The 27,417-nt window shown below is 37.7% G+C and overlaps 1 protein-coding gene across 1 annotated transcript in view; it reads right to left on the bottom strand.

Annotated features, from left to right (window-relative positions):
- Positions 1–1,248: 1,248 nt before the first annotated feature.
- LOC107043377 (DNA replication licensing factor MCM4) overlaps positions 1,249–27,417 on the bottom strand; it is a 166,565-nt gene continuing 140,396 nt past the window's right edge. The window contains exons 6-8 of the mRNA XM_015264868.2: positions 2,087–2,487; positions 1,710–1,920; positions 1,249–1,595 (exon numbers count right to left, since the gene is read on the bottom strand). Coding sequence (XP_015120354.1) covers positions 1,500–1,595; positions 1,710–1,920; positions 2,087–2,487 — 708 coding nt within the window. The 3' untranslated portion in view covers positions 1,249–1,499. The remainder of the gene's footprint in view (positions 1,596–1,709; positions 1,921–2,086; positions 2,488–27,417) is intronic.

The raw sequence follows: 27,417 nt of genomic DNA, 5'->3' as shown, positions 1-27,417 counted from the left end.
AGTGAATGATTGACTGATGATGAGTGTGGAAAGTGTGCGGTATTTAAGGAGAGTGCAAGGATGTGATTGGTGGAAAATTTGGAGAAGGGATGAGTAAAATCCTGGCTTCCGATTGGTTCGGAGCTGTAAGTTCCCGCCGGTGAGCTGTGATTGGCTCGGGGGTCCCGGCGGGGAAATTTCCGTCGTGACGTCACGGGCGCCAGTCAGGCGGACGAGAGATTATGGACGCCAGGTGATGATGAGGGATTAGGACGCGTGGAGGATTATGGCAATAAACGGGTCATGAGGTTTGTGATACGGAAATGGATTTTTAATGTGGGAATTGGCCCAATGTCTCGACAGGAAAATTGGGGAATTGGCCCAATGTCTAAAGAGGAAAATTGAGTGTGTATTTGTGTGCGTGTCTGAATGACAGAGATGTAGTGGAGACACAGTCAACACAGGATGAATTTAGAATTTCATGGGTTGGTAGTTTGAGCGATGATCGAATAGCAATTCGTAGGTTGCCGCTGGTTACTCTTTCTAGGTTCACTCGACGATCAATCCGAACAATCATTTCTAGTCCCTTATACTATTTCTGGTTTAGTTCAATGGTAGTTTTTCACTTTTAGTTAAATACACTATAGTTAATATTATCATTATGGTTTACGAAATTTATTAAAGATTCGGTAAAATTCTTGAGTCCACCTAGTGACACTGAATGTATGATATGCTCTGTTGAAATAACTACGAAGGTGTGCGTATTTGTCGAGTATGATTTTGATTATTACTGCGAAACTCACTTAGGTACACTCCACACGGTCTACTGAACGGTTAAGACCCAAGACTAAGGGGAACGAACTCAGATTTGGGGAGCGAAATAACGCAAGAGTCGGAATTACTTTGTAACCCCTTAATACCCCCTTGTCAAGGGGCCCCTTTGTTTGTGGAACAGTGACTAACTTTAATCGGACGTTTTCGAGTTAAGTTTTCTGCAAGAAGGTAGCTTAGCTCAGCACTACTGAGAACACGTGCAAGTCGGTGTGAGGAGCCAGCGTGTGTGGGAAAAATTCGCTGATGTATTCTACCTTTGCCCAGGCTATCTGAGGGACTTCGGTGGCGTGCTCTTCATAGCAAGAAATTTTCGAATTATAAAATTCTGTATATAACACAAGAAACATAAAGAAATCATTAAAGTTCCACAATCGATTTCCAGGGTCAATACAATAACTTCCTTTGTTCGGGTTGGGAAGTGAATAATATATAAAGAATCAAAAAATTATGTTTATTAGCAAGTAACACAAAAATTATTCATTACAATGGTAAAAAAATGTAACACTTATGGTGAAATATGAAGCATCCATTCGATTCGTTTGAACAAACAATTTTGAGTAGAAATGACAATAAAGTTCAATACAAGAAAAATGACAGGACCTTCAATGAACCTGTGCTATTCGACAGACGATTGATATCAATAATTCAGGAGTCAGGTTACACAGCCGTAACAACTGACAATATGATTAGCAGACACGAATAGTATTCCTCCCAACAACCATAACAAAGCCGTTATCCTGCAGTTCTTTCAGGGAATCCTCAAACATGTCTCGCGTTACCAGCTAAATCATTGAACAGAACAAAATATTTAATGATTATATTTCAGTATGAACAAAATGTCTAAATAAACAGATGTCCTTAATATTGCGAAGCACAGTAAAAATCAATTTACGTACAATTTCCATACTCTCTTTCAATTCGCTTAGAATCTTTTGATAATTGAGCGAAGCAACTTTCCCTTTTGATTCAATCAATTTCCTTAGCGCTTCTGTCACTTCATTCCGTCGTTTTCTCGCAGCTGCTGAAATACCCGTCGTCAAAATACTGACATCGATTTTTCCACTCAATGGATCAACGGCCGACTGTTTCAATGCTTCCCGATGCAGCCTGAAACAATGATTTGTATTAGTTCGATGATATGAATATTGTTACTTTGTAATAAGGTCATCAAGTGTGCATTTTACAAAACACAACTTAGATCGATAGAGAATAGATTCGAGAATCAAAGCCGCCTCAAAGGAATCGACTTTATATTTTAAAAAATTGTACAAACCTCCATGCTTCTTCCACATCCACGACTTCTACAACCTGACTGAAGCGGACTTTAGCATGAGCCTCTGACAAACGAATGAGTGACTCTAGTTGCCTCGGATAAGCCGTTATTTGGCCTCTACCACTCCCAACTCTTCTCATGTCTACATATGCTTGAACCAAACGTTGCTGAGCTTCTTCACTCAAAGTAGGATGGATGTGTTCCTTGGCAAATGCAAGATAATCGCGCAGAATCCCCAAGTCGAAAATTTCATCCTCCGGTTCTTCTTCATCCGTGAGGTACAGCGACACCAAATGTTTAGCCAATTTCCGATCGAACTGCTCACTTTGAGGATCCAACATTAAGAATATTAAATCGAAACGAGACATCAATGTATGCGGCAGCTTCACATTCTCAATTACCTATTGGAAAGAACCAACATGATTAGGACTTTTAGTTTTAAGGCTTTCGCGGCCATGATTACACAGTTCTACAAAATTTAGATGTTTTTTGCACTAAGTTTGAAATTACCACCTCTAGATAGGTTTTTACGCGCTGAATCCGAATCTCTCCTCCGTTTTTGTCGAAATGCGATGGTTATTGCGAAAAAAGTCTCAAAAAGGGGTAAAACGCTTGTTGAAAAAAATAATTAGTAAATAACCGCTACATAGATTGATCCCATTTGAAATTCAGCTAATTCACGAAATTACGATCTGCTCGATGAAACCGTCCATTTTAATATATCATAATACTTAGGGAAAAACATGTAAATTTTGTAAAACTGTGTTATTGATATCATTGGCTTGCAGGTGATGCCGCGTTTGGTTTAAGCATTTCGCCGACATTTCACAAACATTGCAGTCTGCAACTTCAGGGCTATGAGATCCAATTGTGGATGAACCAACTGCAGCATTCATCCAAAAGCCAATAATATAATTAGGAGTATTCCTTAAGAAGATGAAAATAACGTTATTAGCCATTTTTTGCTTCCGAATGGAAGAATTGCAATCCTTCGATTTTCGCATTCTATAATTGTGATTGAAAATGATGTAGAATAATCTGAAACGGAAAAATACGAAATTTGGCGACCAGGTCTGTATGTGACCACGTCCACTGCCACCTTCCCGGTGGTCAATTTTTAGAGAATTGAACAATTAAGTGAGTAAAGTAATTCCATAAAAATCTGAAATTTTGTCAGATTATAGGTCTTAATAAGGACTAACTCTGTACAATATGTCAGCTCGATCGATCTAATAGTTGTGAAGAAAAAGCGATTCGTTTTTAAATCGTTTCCCGCAAATATCTTCAAAACTAATGGACCGATTTCGATTTTTTTTTTTCAAAATATTCGTTTCGATGCCGCCCGAAACATTTGTCCCGATGCCTATTTAAATCAATATATACCCGTTCATACAAAGTTTTCGAGATATTCGCGTTTTCCGTTTTTTCATAAAAACAATTTGGTAAACACTCTAGCTTGTGCAAAAATTGAGATATTTACTTGAAATTTGGACAGAAATTGGGATTTTGATAGCACCCATGGAAGTGGCAGTAACTATCTGAAATTTTTGCTGCTAGTTAGTGTTATGGAGCTATAAACTTTTGTAATATGTCAGACCATTGGGAAGCGCATCATCAATATATTGATGGTGAAAAAAAAAGACATCACTCAGTGACATGCTGTCACATGACGCGCTGTCATATGCTCGCTGTCTCCTGATTGTTTTTACGTGAACTCGATCACATTAAAGGGAAACCCCGGTAGAATCTGGATATTGTCAGACATTGTAGAGACGATTGTTGTGGTTTATAAGGAGCTATAGGTGAGAAAACAAAACATGCAAAAAACTAACTCCGACATTTTTGCTTCCGAATGGAAGCTTTGTAATCGTTCAAATTTCAGTTTTGGAATTTTCGTGTTATATCGACTTATTATGATACAAAAAATCCGAAAATGCATGTTTAGACCATGTCCGTACGTATGTAAACAAATTTTTCCCCAGATGGATTTTCAAAAATAATGATTTTTTGTGTATAAATGAATTTAAAAGTGGATTTTGAGAAGCAGGTTCGTGAGGACGTGCGTCCTAGTAGAAATTCAAAGTCAATTTGCTGTCGTTGCGGATGTTTCTGGGCGACGTACGGTAAGGAAATTTGGGCGAACGCACCCCGTAGGTATTGTGGGAGTTGGTCTCTTAAAGTGCGAGCGAGTCTCTGGGCCCGCTTATGATTACGACTGCACTTCAGATAGTATATTTCGTCATTAGGCAAAAAAAACTTCTGGTAAAGATAGGTTTGTAGCCAAAAAGTAGAAAAGTTTTTTTAGGGCGTGTGACGAACAATATTTTTTATCATAACAGCGGTAAGCGGTAATTCACGGATGCTACGCGTCTATGAAGCTCAGCTTTACGGCCGGAATTACAAAAAACTACTTACGGTTTATGAGTTAGAAATATGCTGTTAAATTGTTTAAAATGAGAAAAAATGAGATTAAATATCCTGAGGCGAGTGGCAGTGGATAAGATTTGACATATAACTATAAAAAAATGTCAAATACCAAATGTCTCATTTGACAGGTCGCCATGACCTCGAAAAAAATGACTCGTCTTTTCACGAGTTTTGTTTTAATTGTTGAGTTGAAAATGGTAATAATACGATAATACGGAAATTAGCGAGACGAAACGTTCCAACTAATTTATCAAGCAGATGGGAACACCAATAAAAATGGTTTCTTTGAATAAAAAAAACTTCATTTGACAGTTTTGTTAATCATTTCAAGAAATGAAAAATAAAAATAAACTTGTTTACTTGTCTCAAGAAAAACGATTTCATTATATCAAATGAATAATTTATTAATTTCAAATGCAAAGTTTTCATATTTTAAGACAATCATATTTTCATATATCCTCTAAAAGAAATTCAAAAATGTGTTTCAACCAAATTGACAGGTCATGTGAAAAAAGCCGGATTGATCATTTTGGGAGTATCCGGCTTTCTTTTTCTGATTATTTTTCTAATTATTCTTACGTGGCTATACACCGTAAGCACTAAACCCTGTTCGTCAAATATACGGTCAGAATAAATTTATGTTTAAAGTAAATTGATTCCACAGACAATTTTAGAAGTTTATCGTAGCGTGCTTTCATTCAGTCATTCGGTCGTGAAGATTGACTAAATATTTCATAATTAGTGGTATTGTTGGTAAATAATGATAATACATCGATTCACACTTTTGCATCGATTCGTCTATTAAGGGGTAACGGAACCGACCACAAAAAGACGTTTAACAAAAACAAGTTTTCTTGGATTCTATGCAATGAGAATCAATGAAACTTTTTCCCCGTATTGAGAGTAGCGGAACGCATCGCTCTCTTCTCATGCTTTTCTTATTTATGCAAAAAAATTTTTCAAATTATTCAACGGCAAGGACCAGGGCAAGGCTGACGCCATTTTATTTGTAGGAATCTGCCAAGTCATGGTAGAACAACCGATTTTTTCGTAGATTTTTCTTAGCCGATGGCTATTTTCATGAGAAGAGAGCGATCGAGTGAGGTCCAAGACAGACATTTTGAGTACAAAAACGTACTTTTGTTGCGTAATTTTCGTAAAAACTTGTTTATGATGATTGGGTGGTATCCAGGAGCTAACATATCCTTTACAGGGCACCAATTGTAAGAGGGAAGTACTTTTACGAACCAGAAGATAATGTAGAATGTTTCCATACCATTATTTATTTATATCCATTTATTTATATTTTATGGGCTTTTGTACTTTTCACGTACAAAATCTAAAAAACCACGGGAACCTGCAATACCGATAGGGGGGACCCCTAACCTCTACGTGTGACGGGTGGGTAAGGGTCAAACTACCGAAAGGGTCAAATTACCGACGTACTCGAGAATGTGTCAAAATGATGTTAAATGACATCAAAATGATACAAACTTAACCCTATTATCTTTTTGATGTCAACCTGTTGATTTTCACTGCGCAAAAACTGAGGTTAAGCGAGGTGTAAATATTACTCCAAAAATAAACGTTTAAATAATTTTTTAAATAAAATAAAGTGGTGATGTGAGCGAATTGTGGTGGTCAATTCTACATCTATCGAGGATATTTGTGCTCAAGAGTGATTTAATTATGAAAACTGTCAAAACCCTGCAGAAGTGGTGAATGGCCCACCTGAATTACATTCTTGTGTAAAAGTATTCTGCAACAAGAGATTCAACGCTACTGTTATCATCTAGTGCTGTTCAAGGTCATAGAAGGCACAAAAAAAGCAGAAATTCTTGGAAAACAAAAAGGAGAAGGATTGAAAACTAAAAACTCTGTGACAAAAAAATCTGTGACAGTCATTCAAACCTGGTGGAGATCCATGCATGAGTAAAGATCCTTTCGGAGGACTCATAACGCTGTTAGAATCCTACGAAAGACTTCTAGAAGCTACAGATCCAGTAAATCGTATCTCCAAGAGCTCCAAAAGAAAAAAAAATACCCATTACAATTCAGACGTTTCTCGAAAACCAAAAATTTATGGAACTTGAAGGAAATAATATGTTGAAGTCTCTTCGGGCTGGCCCTATCATTGATCACTCATACAGGACAATTTCTCAAGGTAATAAAGTCTTCAATTAACTGTAGAATTAACTGTAGAGATCAATGTTTTTCGTCTCCAGATGATTCAGAGTCAATAATGATTGATCAGTCTGGACGTCATTCAGAGCTGGTGGAGAGGATTATTCGCATTAAATCATCTTTGAGCGGCTAATTGATGCTGAAAAAATGGTAATTGATAGAAAAAACAGAAACTGTCATGGGATTCAGAGAGATTAGAAACGGATTCGAAGACTACAAAAATGCCATGGAGACATCAATCGTCTTCCAAACCTCGTAGAGACCAATCAAAGCACATAGACATTTGGAAAGTGAACTGAAATTTCGTTTGATGATTCAGACGTGGTGGAGCAGTGATCAATTCAATGAAAATACAGGACAAAATGCAATGATTTGTCTTCAAGGATGATTTAGGAGTGTTCAGAGGACTAGGAAGCGTCGTACAGAATGTTTGGAATTGGAGATGCGGAAATTTACCAGCGATATTCAGAGACTGCGGAGCTGTGCTCAGGCGAGTGAATTTTACATCTGCAGCTTCTTGAATACATGTAAGTGCATAAATAAATAAATATATAACAGAGAGTCAATTATGAAGCCAAAATAAGCTGAATAAAATCAGTAGCCAAATAGTAACACATGAAAAGTTGATTTTAATATATTTGCTAATGTGTATATCTCGTGAATGACTCCTCTCAAGAGAAAATGTTAAAAGACTTTTTATGTAGATAAGAAAATTACATACAAAAAATGTCTTTTGATATTTTACCCTAAATCGAATAGTTTCTGACATATTAGCAAAATACTATTTACAAATTTTTTCTTATCATTTTCTTCAGTCTTTCTTCAACTTTAACATCATTATGATATTAATATAATTCATTGATCTCCCTTTCAGACATGTACACTACCAAATTGATGAATCGAAAGCCCTCTTACAGAGCAGTTAATATCATCAGAACAGGAAGATTGGACTCAGAGTGTCATAAGAGTCAAATCATCCAGTTGAATCGTCATGTGCAGATGACATAAAGGGTGGGAATCCTTTTGAGTGAAGAGTAGTGTCTCTCAAAGCATGAGCATCTGCTCAATAATGAACTACATTGTATGGAAAGATCACTTCACTTGAAATAAAATTATTGTTAGCAACAATGCGTTATCCTCTGAAAAATATCGTCTTCAATGCCTAGATCAAACCTCATAATATCAAATGATGCTGAGATATGAATGATACTTTTTTTTTCACTTATCATTTTATTAAAGGGTAAGCACAAAGGAAACAAAAAACATGAAAATTATGGATGCAAGAAAATTGAATCCCCCAATAATAATGATGATAATATCATTGAATTTTTGATCATATCTCAAATTTAAAGAAACCTAAAGGAACAAGTCTCTTGAAGATCTGATTATTGAGTCAGTACAAGTGCGCATATTTGCCACTGTCATTCATTTACATTTCCTATGGTGAATTGTAATGATGAAAATTGAAATATAAAATACTCTTTTTCTCTAATTGTGCTACTGGCTTCTTTAGCTAGCCTTTTACACAAACTACTCGACGATTCTCCAGAAATTCCATTATTCGAATGAATTTATCATAATTATGTCATCGGTAGTAACATAGCAACAAGCAAAATTGTTAATTTTAGTGACTCGTTTGTTTCAAAATCTGTTTGCCTTTATCAGTATTCATTCATCTCATCAGAGGAAATCAAAAATTACACTGTAAATGTAATTTTATCAGACAAATATCATGGCGAAAGCAAAAATATTTAACAATCGACGTTATCAGTCAGAGGGGCAAAAAGGAAATACTGTGTACGTATCTTGATTGTTAAATAAAAAGTTGCCATCAATTTTTTCAAGGTCATTTTTTTCATAAAACAATAGCATTTTCATTTTCTGGCCAATATTTGTTAGAGTTTTTCCGTACAAATCATTCAACCAGAACTCAATGTCCACTGTCTTATCGATTTTATCCTTTGGTATTATCGGTGTAATTTCCATCCTTATTGTTATGGTCGAGGTTTAGAAAACGAGAATGGGTTTCAAGAGACTAAACCTCATACTTGCGACTTAAAACTTAATGCTCAGAGGATCAAGGATTTCCATGACACTTTGAAATATAAAATGACTAAACATGCTCAGCCGCAGCGAGTCTATGAGGAAGTTGCTAAGGAGTATGTATATTATTTTCTCGTGTTTCATCGTCTTCGAAACGGAAAATGTGTCGTGATAAAATCCCAATTAGTCCAAAAGTGAGGAGATCAGGATTTTGTTGAAGCCATATAAAACTGCATATCTCCAAAACAAATGGAAATAGGCATTAAATACGAGTTCTGTACTCTCTCATATTCCAAGCGATAAAAAAAGAAAATAATTTTCAAGTATAATTGACCAAGTTACGTTCCTCCGATTTATTTATTCAATATTTAAAACGGCTCGTGGATTTCCTCAAGAATTGTTTCATCATCAAATTTGATTATTTTAAATTTCATTCGTCGATGGAATACTTTTCTTTCTTTCGACAATTATTTTTTCATAAATTACATTGTAGTTTTGAGGATGTAGCTGAGGAATTTCCTTATGCAACTAAAAGGAAATCCATGCAGAGGACCAAGAAGACTGCCCCGACCCCAAAGATTGATGCGAATGGCATCAGAGGATTATATGAGACTCTTAATATCAAAGAATGGACGGACCGTTTAGTTTATACAGGTGGAAAACTCCTATCCCAGGCACTTTAGCTCGAAAAATATGTGTAAAGAGAAATTATTCCGAGGCCGATGATAATATATCAAATTGTTCAGAAAATTCCCCTGAACTACGTATCAAAAAAGGTCCTGTCCGGATGGACCACCAAATTAGTTATTAATGAAAAACTATCAATTATGAGCCAACGCCAAGAATACTCATAACTTAAGTTGGATACATCCAATTGGGATAAAAAAAATACTAGAATTTAGAGGATGAAATTATCTATGAATTCATAGCGAAAACCTACACTCAAAAACTTACGGTTTTTGCGTAAAAAATTCCCGAAGACTTTTTTCCTTTGATTTCTGCTAGACGATCAGCTGTCTCTTGGCTCCTCCCCTTTTGACGCGCGCGCCTCGTGTAACGCCGCGCCATGCGCAGTAAGTTTGAAATCATGAGATATACAATTTTTCTTTAATCATTTAATCGCGTGANACTCATAACTTGAGTTGGATACATCCAATTGGGATAAAAAAAATACTAGAATTTAGAGGATGAAATTATCTATGAATTCATAGCGAAAACCTACACTCAAAAACTTACGGTTTTTGCGTAAAAAATTCCCGAAGACTTTTTTCCTTTGATTTCTGCTAGACGATCAGCTGTCTCTTGGCTCCTCCCCTTTTGACGCGCGCGCCTCGTGTAACGCCGCGCCATGCGCAGTAAGTTTGAAATCATGAGATATACAATTTTTCTTTAATCATTTAATCGCGTGATTTTTGGACACATTAGTTGTTTTTATTTGATACAAAAATTTAATTNAATCGCGTGATTTTTGGACACGTTAGTTGTTTTTATTTGATACAAAAATTTAATTGCAGATCGTATAAAATAAATCACTGAATAATGTTGGCGTCAGTTGTGTATTATAAATTATTGTTGGGTATTTTCTAAATCCAAAAACAGTAAAGATGCTACTGGCATCGTCGCCACGTTTGATATCATTAAGTCTAGACTCTTCCTATAATTGGGTTTTTTACCTTTGTACTAAGTGGTATGATTCATGCTACCTGGCACTACCTGGACTCCCGCAGAGTCCAGGACATCACTGTCTAGTTTTGCCCTCCCGTTTNCCCCCGCAGAGTCCAAGACATCACTGTCTAGTTTTGCCCTCCCGTTTCGTGTGTATATGTGAGGTGACCTTTTCGATATACTTGGATACGGACCGTTTTTGTACCTGCCCCCCTCCATTACTCTCTGGAGCCCCAGCTGTCCTTGCATCTGTTGAATTAGGGTGGACCCAAGCTAACGGTGTCTTTCCAGTTTCTGTGCGTCTTCATAGTGAACAGTTTGCCAGATTCTTCGTGTTGTGTGAATACTGATTCTCCTTAAAATATTCTACAATGTCTCATCCGGTTTTTTGCATTATTTGTGATGAAAGTTTAGCCGATGGTCGTGACGTTAAATCGATGAAACAAAAGGGCATAAATACTTCCATCGCCAAAAGTAAACAAAGAGGGGATGACAAGTGGAAGATTCTTGAAAATTTGACTGAAGTGCGCGTTCATGAATCTTGTCGTGTTAGCTACAATTTATCGAAAAAAAAGGGACCCATTTCATCATNGATGGTCGTGACGTTAAATCGATGAAACAAAAGGGCATAAATACTTCCATCGCCAAAAGTAAACAAAGAGGGGATGACAAGTGGAAGATTCTTGAAAATTTGACTGAAGTGCGCGTTCATGAATCTTGTCGTGTTAGCTACAATTTATCGAAGAAAAAGGGACCCATTCCATCATCATCATCAACACAACCGGAGCCAGAAGCTTTTGATTTCGAGACTAATTGTTTTCTATGTGCCACATTATGGAAGCCGATTAATAAACCTAGACGATTGGTAGCCACAAACCAATTACAGGTACAAATCGAAAGATTCATCAGTCTTCGCAACGATGAATGGGCGCAGACTGTTCAGAAGAGAATCCAGTCAACATCGTTACTGGAGGCCCAGGCTCGATACCATAACACGTGTTATCGTCAATTCACCTACATCGCATCTGAAAATTGTCCAGGACGACCAAGAATAGAGGATTTAGAAACTGCCTTTGCTAAAGTATGCCGCTACAAGGAGGAAAGTGAGGATTGTCAATTTTCTCTCGCAGAATTGATGGACAAATTGGAAGATTTCACAACAACACCTGCAACATTCAAACAGAAGCTACGTAATAAGTACGGCTATGATATCATCATCATCGAGTATCCAGGAAAATCGACTATCGTCTGTTTTCGTAATACTGGTTACAAGATTTTAGTCGCTAGCTGGTATCAACAGAAGGCTACAACGCCAGAAGAGGAACGACTCCGTATAGTCCTTGCTGCGGCCGACATCATTCGAGAGGACATCAGGAGCCGAGTGTATAATACTTCGTCGTATCCTTCGCCGGAAGAATTATTCAATAATGTCGAAGAAGATATACCTGACAGTTTAATTACTTTCTTGGATCGAGTGTTACTGAAAGGCAAGAAAAATATTGAGGAGAAACTTACTACGAAACGTGACAGCATTGCCCACGCTATTGTATCAATAGCACGTCCAAGATCATCAGCCAGCCTCAGTGAGCCAACGGTGATCAAGAAACGACGTTTGAGGAAATGAAAAATTTCCACTGGAAGAGGTAAATGTCAATAATTAATATTCCTATCGATTAACTAACAATTGAATGATATAATTAATCATTCGTTTTTATTTACAGATCTGAGCTGCTATTGAACTTGGACGACTAACTGAGGAGGAACACACAACGACACATAAATTTTAAAAATTAATCATTCAACAAGTTACAAATTTATAAATTTAGGGGACAGTGGGGTAAAATGAACCATCATTTTGTACCACACTCCCCCAATATTTTATCATTTCTTTCAATCACTGTAACATTAATCATGAACGCGCGTACCTGGTCAGGTTTTCCTCAGTGAGGTTTTCCCTCGGCCCTAGGCAAATGCGGGTACATTTTAACATCAGAATAAAAATAATCCTTGCGACAAGTTGATACTTAAACCCTGTCTTGAATGTTTAATTTATTCCTATCACCAAAAAATAATAAATACATGCAATATATCTATTATCTTGATAGATAAAGTTCACAGCATGAATACGCAGCGTTCACAGTCTGATTTCAAACTTACTGCGCATGGCACGGCGTTACACGAGGCGTGCGCGTCAAAAGGGGAGGAGCTAAGAGAGCAGCTGATCGTCTAGCAGAAATCAAAGGAAAAAAGTCTTTGGGAATTTTTTACGCAAAAACCTTAAGTTTTTGAGTGTAGGTTTTCGCTATGAATTCATAGATAATTTCATCCTCTAAATTCTAGTATTTTTTTTATCCCAATTGGATGTATCGAACTCAAGTGATGAGTATTCTTGGCGTTGGCGCATAAATAATTGATAGTTTTTCATTAATAACTAATTTGGTGGTCCATCCGGACAGGACTTTTTTTGATACGTTGTTCAGGGGAATTTTCTGAACAATTTGGTATATTATCATCGGCCTCGGAATTAATCGAGCACTAAAATCTAAAGTGCCTGGGCTATCCAGTTAGATCTAGTTACAGATCGTGAGGGTTTCGATTCTTTGATTGTATGGGATCCTAAACATTTTAATACGTACAATGACTCTGCAATGATTGCCATTGATGGAACTTTTTCAAGAGTACCCCTTATCGATGAAAAGAAACAGATGAGAAATTATCAGCTGATGACAGTGATAGCTGTTAAGGAGAATGTGGTAAGTCTTCTCCACAAAATTTACAAATTAATTTTTTTATCCTCAGAATCCCATTCTTAGTTTCGAGGAAATTGATTTTATCGATATTCGTGCTATGAAGTGTTAATAATAATAATACTAATAATAATTTATTGTTCCACTTTATGGCTTTACGCCTTTTACAGAATGCTACAGTTCCAGTGTTATGTAAACGTTGTATATGATTAATACAAAGGACCTAAAAGTTATGGTACACGTATACAGTTAGACAGCTATAATAAACTGTTGATCATTTCTATTGATAACAATTCGAATTGCGCTGGGACGAAGTGGGTGCAATTCCGTTTCCGCCTCAGTTTGTCCCCTCCCGTGCTTCCTGATCTTTGGTTTTTGCCATCTTGGGAAATGCCTGTAGGTACTTGCAGAGAGCAAGGACAGGTCTGCCTCTCAGGACTCCCATTAGCCACTGTTCTAGAGGCACGTACTCTGGGCGTTGGCCCAGCCAAGTACGAAGCTCTCTATTTATCTCGTCAGGGATTGCCTCCTGAGCTCTTCTGCATGTCAAAATGTGTTCCAAGGTCTCCAGCTCGCCGCAGCAATTACAGTTGGGGTTTGCAAAGCCTTTGTGAGTGCTTTTGCCTACATTCCCGCACCTGACTCTGGCCCATTGTTCTTTCGTGTCCCCCTTTTAGCCTCTTGTCACTCCAGTATTCCTGCCTCTCGAAGTTAACTGCCAGGTATTTGTACTGGGGCCAGTATTCAGAGCCTTCTATGCGGTGCCAGTCCCCCTGAATCTCCTGGTCTTCCTTGGTCTCGAAATTGTGCTGCAGTTGGGCCTCCAGTTCCTTGATCCTATATCCACCTCATTGAGATTCCATCCCCAACTTCCTCGAAAGCTATTCTCATCAGGCTGCCTAGCTTGGAGGGGTATAGATTGAGCACCCCTCTGACCTCCTCTCTGTGCCTTCACCGGCCACCTCTCCTCGCTCATCCTCAAGATGTCTGTGAGGTACCTGATGGCTCTCATTCTTCCCTCAATTTCGATGCTGCGCCTCCCTGCCTCCATCCTCCAGATATATGCTGGAGTGTTGGGTGCTAAGCCCATCGTCATCTTTATATACCTGCTCAGCATTCTCATCATGCTGTCAAAATGACCCCAACCCCACAGCTCCACACCATACAGACACCCCGACTTTCCGATGACGTCTAGGATGTACAGTCGACCACTAAAGTTCGTGAACAGCCTGAACTTGCATTCAATGTATTCTGTTTACGAACTTTAGTGTTCGACTGTATAGCCTCCTGTGCAGCGTGTTAACCCTGGCCCGTTTCATCACGCCCCTCGCAGTATTGGTGGCCATCCTGGCCTTGTTTGCCAGTTTTCTAACGTGTAAGCCAAAGGAGCCAGAAGGTGAGAACCAGAACTCAAGATATTTGAACTCCTTCGCTACCTCCAGTTCTGTACCATTCAATTCCCAGTGCTCGTTTCGGGCCAATTTGCCGCCCTTCCGGAAGACCATGACTTTGGTTTTACTCACGTTGATCTGTAGGCGATTCTTTTTGGAGTACTCTCCCACCGTTTTTAGCATATTCTGCAATTTCCCAGCTTCCTCCGCCCCCAGGGCGATATCATCTGCGAACTTGAGATTGGAGATCTTTTCTCCCCCCAGAACCGTGCCTCCACACTGTTTCCTTTCCAAGGCCTCGTCCAGGTCTTCCAAAAACAGGCAGAATAGCACCGGGCTAAGAGGGCAACCCTGCCTGACTCCACATCTCGAACTGAAACCCTCCGTGATTCCTCTGGATGTGATGATCTTATTCCTGGTGTCACTGTATATTCTCTTGATCGTCCGGTAGAGCCTGCCACTCAAACCCAACTTCCTCAGGGTTTTGACAGCTTTCATAATTAAATCACTCTTGAGCACAAATATCCTCGTGATAGATGTAGAATTGACCACCACAATTCGCTCATATCACCACTTTATTTTATTTAAAAAATTATTTAAACATTTATTTTTGGAGTAATATTTACACCTCCCTTAACCTCTCTCAGTTTTTGCGCAGTGAAAATCAACAGGTTGACATCAAAAAGATAATAGGGTTAAGTTCGTATCATTTTGATGTCATTTAACATCATTTTGACACATTCTCGAGTACGTCGGTAATTTGACCCTGTCGGTAAATTGACCCTTTCGGTAGTTTGACCCTTACCCCGACGGGTTCCGTTACCACTTAACCCATTGCGGAGCTACGGACTTCCCCACTTTCCGCCACTTTGTAGTGGCGTGCGTGCACCACCAAGTGTTCCTGATGGCGCACTAATACACTGAAGTCGTCCCCCACTCTCATCACACCGATAGGTTCCGTGATCTTGGCACCGGAATGGGTTAAACATCCTACGATTTCGAAATTTCTCAGCAAGCAGTCTTCTCTTAAATCGGCCAACCACTAACCCTTACCCTCGCAGAAGATGACTAGCGTTTTTCATAAGATTGGGGGACTTTAATGTCATAAGTTGCATCTTATATTGCAGAAGAAATAAAAAGTTTACTTGTCAACAAAACAAGCAGGGGTTCGAGCCTATCCGACGGGAGGCATATGCTCGTTACTTTTTGCATTACTAGTATTTTTCTCTTTTTCGTTTCTACCAGTTCCGTTGCTAGTAAGCTCCCGAGCAGATCCGTAGTTCCCTATTCCTGTAACAGACAAACAACTGCGACCACATTATCAAGATGTCTAAGGGGAGGTATGGAACCTTTTGATGAACTTGATCCATACAAAAGGTTAAATATCTCCAAAACCGCTCGGCCGATTGTGCCCATCCAAAATACTAACCTCCAATCTATCATAAAAAGGAGAAAGAAAATCGATCTCGATATCCTATCGTAAAAAGGGAAAAGGAAATCGATCTCGATATATCTGGACAATCTCGAATAAACGTAAGCGTAAGACTGAACGAAGCGCCATCACGTGACGAGATGAAAAGGCGCGCGCGTAGTATGCGCGGCCGAGCTCGTATGATTCTAGATCATACCAAATTTCAACTTGCTATTTCCTTTTGTTTCTCAAGTTATAGTGCGTGCAAGAAATTAAAAAAAATCTGATCCTTGGGACGTGCGACATTTAAAATTGAGCATTAAGTGCAATTTTATACAGTAAAAAAAAGTTTCCGTTTTATCCAGTATAAGACAGAAATAGCCATACGACTGTTTTTCGAAAAATGATATAATATCAACTCCGTTAAAAAAAATGATATAATAAAAGATTATAGAACCTTTAAAGTCATCTCCATGTGAATATCAATAATAAAAAAACCATATGTTTTTTCTAAGAAAAAGAACTTGAACATTAAATGTTTTGAAATTTTACACAAGAGTGTAACTGAAAGATACATTGCAAAAAAGATATGTCTTTATTTAAGACATCTGTTGTTGACAACTGTCACACGTATTGGTGTTTGATTCCCTAGACATCAGAATATTGTGATACTACTAATTAAGTGACTCACCATAATATATTACCGTTTTATAATATTAGGATTTTCGAAATTCATACCAGCTGCAGCCCCGTCGTGAACCCTACCTACAGTGGAGCTCCCCACGGCTTAAGCTCCCACCGCTACAGTCATCCCATGGCTTAAGAATTGTGACTCCACAAGCTTAAGTTTCCCTATGTCCCCACCACACGGCCAAGTCATGCGCAGACTTCAGTTGACAGACTAGTGTGAAACCGTTGCGTAGCCCACTGCGCAGCTGTTTTGCTAATATTGCGCATGCATCTCATAGTCATGAGTCAGGAATGGGCCAAGACGGAGGATTTACGCCAAAGGCCTCCAAAATTGGGTCGGTCCTAAGCAATTGAGCCGTGGGGAGCTCAACTTTAATGCTAAGGATGATACTGTAATGTTAAGGCTCGACTGTGCTGGTGAGGCTTGATATCAATGCCTTGCCATGCGCTGTTGAACTTAATTTTGAATAATTCAATTACATAATTTTTTCAATATTATCATACCTTCGGAAGGGAAGGTGGCATAGGCCGTACATCTACGTGAGCATCCACAATCCACAATATGAGCATCCGCAATAACATATGAGATGATCAAAGCGGTTTGGGTTCTTTAATAGCAACCCCGTGAAATTTTGTAAATTCTTTCGTGAAGTGGTCAAATAAAGGTAAACTGTATATAAAACTGTATACACTGTACATATAAAAAATCTATATATATGCGTAAAGTGCTAAAATAAAAGTAAAATGTTTCTGTTTCTTGAATTTTTATTTCAAACAAAATCTTGAAGTAGATAAGCGCCGTATATTATTTAAAGTAAAAGCGACTCAAAAAAAAAGTAATTCCTCACAGATAATTTGATGTGGTTTCCAGGCAGTGGATGTGCAGTCTGTCTTTCCTTGACCTGAGCATGAATTTCACAGTATGGTTTCATTTATTTAAAATGTGGTTGTGACATTCAGTAGCAAGTAAAAATTAACAAAAAAAAGTTCTAATCATTTGTTTTTTATGCCTATAACACAGTTCTACGAAATTTGGATGTTTTTTGCCCTGAGTATGAAATTACCACCTCTGGGTAGATTTTTTCGCGCTAAATCCGAATCGCTCCCCCGTTTTTCTCTAAATGCGATTGTTATGCGGAAAAAATATTAAGGATCGCCAATGCGGCCCAAAAAGGGCCGCTTGTTAAGAAAAATATCGAGAAACAACCGCTACTCCTATTTAAAATTCAGCTAATTCACGCAATTTCAATCTTCTCGATAAGACGTTTTAATATCAGTGTCTAGGTAAGCCTATGAAAAATTCGAAATCAATCCATTAAAAATGCAACTTGACGTAATTTCGAATTGCATGATCGGAGTAACGTGAAGTTGCATTACACGTAGACTCATAAACGCGCAATACTACGTGGTTATGTCTCGCCATTGGGTATATTTTGTGTACTGCATTTTATACAAAAAATATTCAGCTATACTTAATTTGAACTCAGCCAGAGCTCTAGCGAAATGGCTTGCCTAGATACACCAATGAAATCGAAGAAATTTGGCAATTCATTGATGGACAATTAAACCTACCACTTAGATTTCCCACTCAGGTACCGATTGAATTACTTCAACTATAGAACTTGTGTGTTTTTCATGGATTTATTACTCATAGTCCAACGTTACAACTAATGCAACGTTGTAACTAAAATTATATGATGTAGGTCAAGTCTCCTGGTAGCCCATCGAGCCCTCCCACAGCCCTTTTGTAATTTTGTAATTGGGGGAACGAATACTGCCAAGGAAATAACAAAATGATTGTCCAAAAAATGTTGCAGAATTTGAAAAAAATGGGGGTCGATATATCGCCAAAAATCCATATCCTGGATTCTCATTTGGATTTCTTCCTCGAAAGCTTGGTAGACGTTAGTGATGAACACGGTGAGCGATTCCACCAAGATTTATCCACTTTGGAATGACAATATTAAGGCAATCGGCCATGCATATGATGCCAGATTACTGTTGGAGCTGAATAACTGCAGCTAAAATGGCTCACAAGAGGAAACCTTCGAGGATTTGCTTCTAGGACGCTGAAAATGTCAAGAAACACGAGAGATGAATAGTGTTCATTGAAACTTTTTTAAGTCTAGAAATATTGTAAATATTGGCAATTTACAAAAATATTCAATTCTAGAAATGTTATTTGTGGATGTTCGTTCTCTGAGTTTTATTGTAACCAGTTTCAAATGAACACTGAAAGATCCTCTCAGTATCTCTCATGAAAACGATTATCAATTGTAGGAGAACTGTTTCTCATTTTCAAGTGCCTTTGGTATTATGACGAATAGATTCCTTGGGCTAGAAAAATTAGGATTTGTGAGCTACGAGGAGAGCTGCGGAAGACTCGATGGGCTACCAGGAGAACTTGGCAGCGTGGAGAACACTAATGATGCAACTGATCTGTATCACATGATTTTCCTCGTGAAAATTTTCATGCAAAAACACAAGCGTCATCATTCAGCATTAGTTACAACGTTGGACTATGCGTAATCAACCAAAGAAACAAAAACAACTTCTATAGTCAACGTAATTGAATCAATGGATTGCCCAATTTGTTCGATTTCATTGGTGTATCTAGACAAGCCATTTCGCGAGAACTTTGGCGAAGTTCAAAGTGTTGCTAAATATTTTTTTGGTTAGAATGTAGTACACAAAATATTCCAATGATGACACATAACCACATTGTATTTCGCGGTTAAGAGTTCCACGTTTGATACAACTTCACATTGCTTCTATCATGCAATTTAAAATTACATCCAATTGCATTGTCAATGAATTAATCTCGAATTTTCCATAGGTTTACCTAGACACTGATATTAAAATGAACATTCTCATCGAAATAGAAGTTTTGTGAATCAGCCGAATTTTAGATGGGACCAATCCATGTAGCGTTTTTTTCTGATAATTTCTTTATACAAGCATTTTGACACTTTTTTGAGACTTTAATATTTTTTTCCGTAATAATGATCGCATTTCGAGAAAAACAGCGAAAAAATTCACATTCTACGCGAAAAAGTCTATTTAGAAGTGGTAATTTCGTATTAAGGGCAAAAAACATCCAAATTTTGTAGAACTGTGTAATTTATCATTTTCTACTACGGGCGGTGAAATTAGCTAACGTATATTTAGAACAAATTGCAATCGAATTAATAATTTTTCAGATATTTGACAATGCAGTTTCATATCGAAAGTTCAATATCTGCAAGATCACTCATTCGATTTTGCCCATCTGAAATTCCAGCCTATAATATAGTGCATGGAGAGAAAAATACACGACAATCTCGTGGAAGGTCCCTCTAAAAATTAGTGCGCCACCCACCAACACGGGGACGTATCGGGGAGTACGCTAATAATTGTAAAAAAAACTGGGCCAAGAAAAAGTTTTGTTTGATTCCTACTGGGAAGTCGAAGTTTTTGAAAAATACATAAAAATAAGAAAAGAAGCCAAGTCAAGAATCTTGAATAAATGGTGATAGTGCACAATCAGATTTCTATAAGAAAAATAGTTTTCAATGAAATAAGAATTCTAAAAAAATTCTCCATGCAATAAAAAATCAGTAGGAGCACGACCAACGTCCTTGGCCCGAATCAAAGGATGGAGGATTAGATTGATACTGACAGTGAGTTGAAAAACTCCGCGCCAAGAACGGTGGTCCTGCTCCTACTCATTTTTTATTGCAGGGAGAATTTTTTTAGAATACTTATTCCATTGAGAACTATTTTTTAAATAGAAACCTGATTGTGCACTAGGCAGGCCCAGAAAACTTTTTTTCCGAATTTCAATTTGCAAGTTTACGGAAACGAAAGCTCATTAGTTCAAATGACTGTGTGATTTTTTTCCGATTTTTAGAACCATATTTTGAGCTTCCGCAACGATTTGGAATTTGTTATGACGTTATACACGTGAAAAAGTCAATTAAGTTTCGAATCGTGATTATATGAGTAAACTTTTCATATTTTCTTGAATACTTGGTGGGAAACTATTGACAAATAATCAAATAATATGAATAATGCTCTTTCGCAATTTCCATTCCATTTGTTAACGAATAAAAGTGGATCATTTTTGCTGAAAATGGACATTTTTAGGGGCTTCCAGAGCCCTCCGAAATCGATCCAGTCCTTTTTTAATTCCGTCAAGTGATAGTTTAACTATCTCATCGTCATTCTCCAAAAGAAGGATAATTTTCAACAGGTCCAAATTCGAGAAAAATGCAAAAGAAAATTGTTAAACTTTTAGGCTCCGACAGGTGCTGGGAGTGTCCGGTGTTTTTATGGAGGGCCATATACTGAAATGGAGAAGGTTAGTCCGCTGGCCCAGCCTTCTCTAGCACAGGTCGATTTTTTTCTTTCTCTCCGTAATAAATAACTGGTTTATTCGTTTTTCAATATTAAGTTTGTCAACTGTTTTGGAATTTAACTTGACAAACAACATCGTTAAATTCCTCAATACATTACGATTTCAACGTCACTCGGTTCATTGTTATAGCTCAATTAGAAGTGGAGTTGTTTTATTGAAACTATTTTGAATGTTCATAGAGTTTAGAAAATGTATTATTACGCTGTATTTTTTTAAATCATACAAATTTAATATAAATGTGATATACATTACTTATCGCTAGAGTAACTCATAAAAATAATTGTTCATAATACTGTGGGTGCTTCAGAACGATTGGATATTTCTCGATAGTTTCTTTGCAAATAAAGGAGGGTGTTATGTTTTGCAAGTTCAAAAATCCCGAGTGCGAAGCGCGAGTGATTTCTCCTCAAATAATTTTGAAGCTCAAGTGGTAATCGGGGGCATTATTTTTTCTCTCAGGATTTTAATCAGGAGAATCGTAGGCAGAAAATTCTTCGTTGCTCTGAGCAATGGAACCGAAAAAAATTATCAAAAAATGATCGCTGTAAAACCGTGTATGTCTTATAGAAAAATATTTCACTGTTCCGAAATTTAATTTGTGCACTCCGCTGATTGAATGAAATAATTTGTCTAGCATATGTTGGAACTCGATCTCTTTCACTTGCGCTACTAAATATTTCTCCTTTCGACAATCGCTGTACCTTTGAATATTTCTATACTGATTCACTAGATTATCCACTTTCGTAATAGCATAGGACTCTTGCACGATTGGGATTCCTGCGTATTCCCAAAAAAGGGCACACTTCCGCACAATACACTTTGCGGCTTCACGGGCAGTAAGCTTCGGTGTTACATGTCTCGTGTGATAGAAAAAACACTGTAAAACCTGCCTATTGGAAGGCAAACGGTTTCCACAAATTTCCGGTGTTGCACTACCGACGAAAGTGATGTCAATGTCTTGTCGCGTTTCTGGCATTTTCGTACGTTTTTTGTTGTTAATCTTTACAGAAGAGAAAAAAATCAACGTAGCAATTATTTCGATGTGATTGGTTTGGTAGTGCATCGGCAAATGACTTTCTGTGTTCAGGAGGGATTGAGGAGAGACCCAAAATTCATAGGTATTCCAGTAAAAGGAATATTAAGTGGGCAAAAACTCCACCCCCAAAATTTTCGGCTTGTCCAATCATAAATTAATGGAGAAATTATGAAATTTGCTCAATACTCGCCCCTGACCGTCAAACTGAATGACTCCTCGTAAAATCCCAGAATTTTTACATTCTTAGAAGGTCCCTGAAGGCACAAAAGAGCCTCACAAATCGTATTATCGGAATTATCTGTTACTAATTTAAATTTTTAAGAATATTGAAATATTAATTTCATTCGGATTGTGATGCTGCAATCCGATGTCATCGAAATATTATCTATTGAATTGTTGTAGCACTATCTTTATAGATTCTTGGAAAAGAACAGTGCCTAATTCTCACTATATTGAAATTTGACTTTAATCGAGACAGAGCATGCAAGAAAAATTTGTTAATGATTTAATCATTTCAGTAGTCTAGAAAGTCATTTCAATTGATAAGGGAAGAAAATTGAAAGAATAATGTCTAAATTATTTTCTTCAACATAGATGAGAGGATATCTCCCGTCCCAACTTTTTTTTTATATGAATAAATATGACGTTATTCAATGCGGTAATTACAGAACATTATTGATGAATTCTGTTTAGATCAGCCGAAGTTAAGGAAATCAAGATATCTGAAATTATCGTTTCAAAATACATAAAGTAAAAGAAAAAAGTTTTCAGTTGTTTACTTAACATTGACGATTTTGTGACTAGTGAGCATAATGGCAGGACCTTTAGATATTTCCTAGAACATGCCCACTTGTACATCACACTGGGTCGACACTCTTGCTACCTGACAAGGGATCGCCATAAAATCATTTGACTTTTCACTAACGTCCATAATGACGAACTGCCAGTGGGTCAGATATTTTTGTATATTTTCAAATCGTTTGCGGAAGCACTAGAAATGTTGCTAAAAATCGGAAAAAAATCACACAGTCATTTGAACTAATGAGCTCTCGTTTCTATAAACTTGCCAATTGAAATTCGGACCAAATGTTTTTTGAGCCTGCCTATTGTGCACTATCACCATTTATTCAAAATTCTTGACTTGGCTTTCTTTTTTATTTCTATGTATTTTTCAAAAACTTCGACTTCCCAGTAGGAATCAAACAAAAATTTTTCTTGGCCCAGTTTTTTTACAAAAACATTTGTTTTTGTGTTTTTAGGCAGATTTCATTATTTTTTCAAAATAAGCAAGGACTGTTTTTACATCCGGTGAAATTTGTTCTTTTCAATTCAGTTTAACTCATTCATTTTTCATAAGATGGAACATTTTTTGAATCAACAATTCTACAAAAAACTGTTCTAGAAATAAACAGTTCTACTCCAGATTTATTGTCTCCACCGAATTTCAATTTTTAATCATCTATTAATAATTTTCTGACTTGATTTGGTTCCTCATTCAATTTTTGCTCTGATGATTCCTAGTGGATTGTATTTCTTGGAGAGATGAATTGATTTCCTTATAGGAATAGTCGAACAAAATGTTCCCAAAGAATTCTTTTTGAAAACAAATCCATTTTTGTTTTTTTTTGCTTTTAAAAATATTAGGGAAACATTGGGTGGAATGGACTCTTCTGACTTCTTGTTTCAATATTGATAACCAAGGAAAAAATTTATCGATTGAGCTCAGTCTAAGCTTATTGCAAAGAGGCTGACTGTACTTTAATTTAAAAAAAAATTATATTTCATCAACACTTCAATAAGACATCAACATTTTGAAAAGGGTTCAAAGTGTCCATTTAATCCCACCGTCTCCTACTAATTTTTCCTAAATAATCCCAAAATTGTTCGCATTTCAGTCACGTGATTTAGAGAATTTTTTTTCCACGGAATGAAAACAATTTCTATTACCCTCGGAGAAAAATAAATATTTTCCTTTCGAATTTAACTATTCACCGACATTTAATACTTGATCACACAATATTTTCGACACATCTCACTTTTGTCACATTCCAAAAATAAACCGATAACCTCACAAACAGTGCATAAACTACCTTTATGTCCGAGGTTCGCATATGAATATAGATATTGTGGGATGAAATTCGAATTTTCGACCAGAGAAAACAAAATAGAACACCGACTCGATTTTCCGTTCCATTGTAATAAGTGATTTAACGTGAAGAAGCAAATTTCCCGTGGTTCTCCATAACAACATCAGAACCCACATTCAAATGTACTGGTGGCAACACTTCAACGTTGGATATGAGGCTCAGTTGGACCTGCACTGCCAACGTTAGAACTTGATCCTCCGACTTTATAATGTGCATCGCGACAATGTGAATATCAACCTGTTGCTATGCGCGTATCTTTTTTACTGTTAGCCCCAAAAAATACCATAATTACACCATTGAAAAACTCATAGGTGATTTATATAATATAACTAACGACACTTTCCGGATTTGTGGTCGCGTTTTCATTATACCGAATATAAACCATTTAGAGGGAGTGGAGAAGTTGAGTCGTGTATAGATACGCGGTGCGCTCGGCCTGATGTTTTACTCAGTCCATCAAAACTTTTCTTGGCCGATACGCTACCGCGTATCTCGATAGAAATGTAACACTCCTATCATTCGGGGGAGCAAGGTAGAAAACACTAGGTGGCAATCTACGAAGTCGCGCGCTCGGGCATCCAAAAATTAATGTGCCATCCACTAAAATTTGCACTCCATGCAATATTCCACGTGCACGTTGGAGAGAGGCAGTCTGAATTATGATTGTCAGAATCTAGCACGGTACAACAAAATAAGATCAAGTTTTTTACCAAAGATGAAATTTACACCACTTATAGATTTTTGCACGTTGAATCTAACGGTTTTTGCAAAATTCTTCGAGCACGTCAGGTTTTAGAGAAGAAAAATGTTAAAGTTGTGAAATTTGTCAAAAATGAACTTTTTCAAAAAATTCTAATTCAATGAATTTTCGATAGAATTGAATGGAAAAAAATAGCAGAGTATAGTTGAAAAATTATTTCATCCGGCAGAATAAACCTCTGCTAATTCCGCGGCGTGATTTCGCTGCAAAAAAATCCTAAAATTCATAAATTTGGTTGAATTAACTGTTGATTACGTGAACTCTCGGAAGTTCGCTTCGTATATATTTCCAACCCCCTGGAATTTATTCAATAAGCACGTGGTTATTTTTGCAAAACTCTCGGTTGTGGAAATGAACTGTGAGGAGGTTTTTAATGAATTTCTCAGTTGGGATTGATATTGGTCGCCGGTTGAAAGGAAAATCGTCATTCTGGAATTACCATTGGGAGGTTGAAACGTTGAATATGAAGTATTTTCTTTCTATCATCCAGCGAGAAATTGGCTTACATTCACTATTTTATTTTATTTTTTATTCGGAGGATCCCCAAAGACCCCAGGATGACAGTTCCGTGTCCCTTATCGTTTATGCGGCTTCTGGACTGTTTCATTGGTCATGCAAATTTACTTTCCAACTTGACTCCCCTCCTGACACAGAATTTTCATCGGCGGGAATCATCCCTGAATTTTTGTATCATTTGTGTGTCACTAACTTTATTGCCTATTGTCAAATTAATTTTCTGTGCAAAAAATTACAGTAAATCAAGTATGTGAAATAAATTTTCTCGTCTCGTTATGTCTCTCGTCTCGTTTGTCTCCTCTCATCTCGTTTCTCTCGCGTCTCGCGGCATCACTATAATAGAAAGAGGGCTGGAAAAATTCCTTAGTTGACAAGTTGTGTATTTTGATAAGTTCATCCCAGAGAATTGATGCCAGATAGGGAAGGAACAGAAAAATTCATAAAAGTCAAGAGGAAGAGATGAGTGGAGCGAGTGGAGAGACGACTAAAGTAAAGGTAGCAGGTAAGCGAAAGGGGCAAATGGAGAGATTAAAAACCTTGATTACAAGATTTCAAGACCCTAGCCATCGACTGACTTATCTTTTGCGTTTGAATCTCCCTGCACGTCTCCCCATTTGACCCTTCTAAGAATTCACTTTTCTCACCCGTTTGACCTTTGTAATCTCAACCCTTCCGCTTGACCCTTGTCGTCACTCCACATTCATTCCATCCAAATTAACAGAAGAATTTCGGGGAGAAACCCATGAGCAACTTCAGGATTGAACTGTCTTCTCTAACAGTTCGCAATTTCCTTAGAAATGTCGCGAAAATGTAAAAACTCACTCGATTCATTCTGTTACGTTTGTGCACAATTCATCCCTACATCACACAGAGGAGAAATATCACCCCTGCTGTGAAGGAAGCCTATGAGATCGTGTTCAGCCGATCCATGTGTAACCAGGACAAACCCTGGACTCCATCAATGTGCTGCTGCTCTTGTCGCGTCCTGCTACAGGTATCAGTGAAAACCAGGAAGATGAAACTTGCGTTCAACGTCCCAGCGATATGGATAGAAGAGTATGATCACATCACAGACTGTTATTTTTGCTTGACAAACACCTACGGATATTCTCGTAAAAATGAGAAGACTCTCCAATATCCAACCATAAAATCATTGGATCCACCATCATTTTCGGCGATGGTACCTGGATTTCAAGGGAAGAAGGATACAACATCGGTGGACACGCCTGTTGCTGCAAAAGGACTTGTGTGTACCGACACAGACGACACAGAAGACATTTCCAAAGACGAAAATTACATAGAAGAAGTACCACCGGTGTTAGTGAAACCAGGTCTCATGACCCAAGGGCAGTTGAATGATCTTGCTAGGGCCTTGAACCTCACGAAGGGAAGATCGGAGTACATGGGTTCGATTCTCAAAGAATTCAACGTCTTAGAACCTAGGGCTACTACCAGCCATTTCCGTCATCGAGATCAGACCTTTCGTGAGTATTTCGTGGAAGAGGTAGAGCTTTTCTATTGCTTCAATGTGGATGGCCTTATGAAAAGTCTGGGGCATGATCATCATCCAGAGGCTTGGCGCCTCTTCATCGATTCCTCTCGCACCAGTTTAAAGGCTGTACTCCTTCACATTGGCAATATTTACCCTTCTATGCCTGTTGCGTACTCTACATCATTGGGAGAGAACCATGCAAACGTGCAACTCCTCCTTGATAAGATTCAGCACAGGGAATACAAGTGGCTCATCTGTGCTGATCTGAAAATGGTCGTACTCGTCATGGGGATGCAACTGGGATTCACAAAATACAGCTGCTTTCTATGCCATTGGGACAGTCGGGACAGAGAGAATCATTATAAAACTAAAGAATGGCCGCGACGCGATGAATTCATCCCTGGTAATCGGAATATTGTTGGGGAG

This window comes from Diachasma alloeum, unplaced genomic scaffold, assembly GCF_001412515.2.
Source record: "Diachasma alloeum isolate Michigan unplaced genomic scaffold, Dall2.0 Dall_scaffold_00561, whole genome shotgun sequence".
Lineage (NCBI taxonomy): Eukaryota > Metazoa > Arthropoda > Insecta > Hymenoptera > Braconidae > Diachasma > Diachasma alloeum.
Note: the sequence above shows the minus strand (reverse complement) of the source record. Positions and strands in the feature narration are given on the sequence as shown.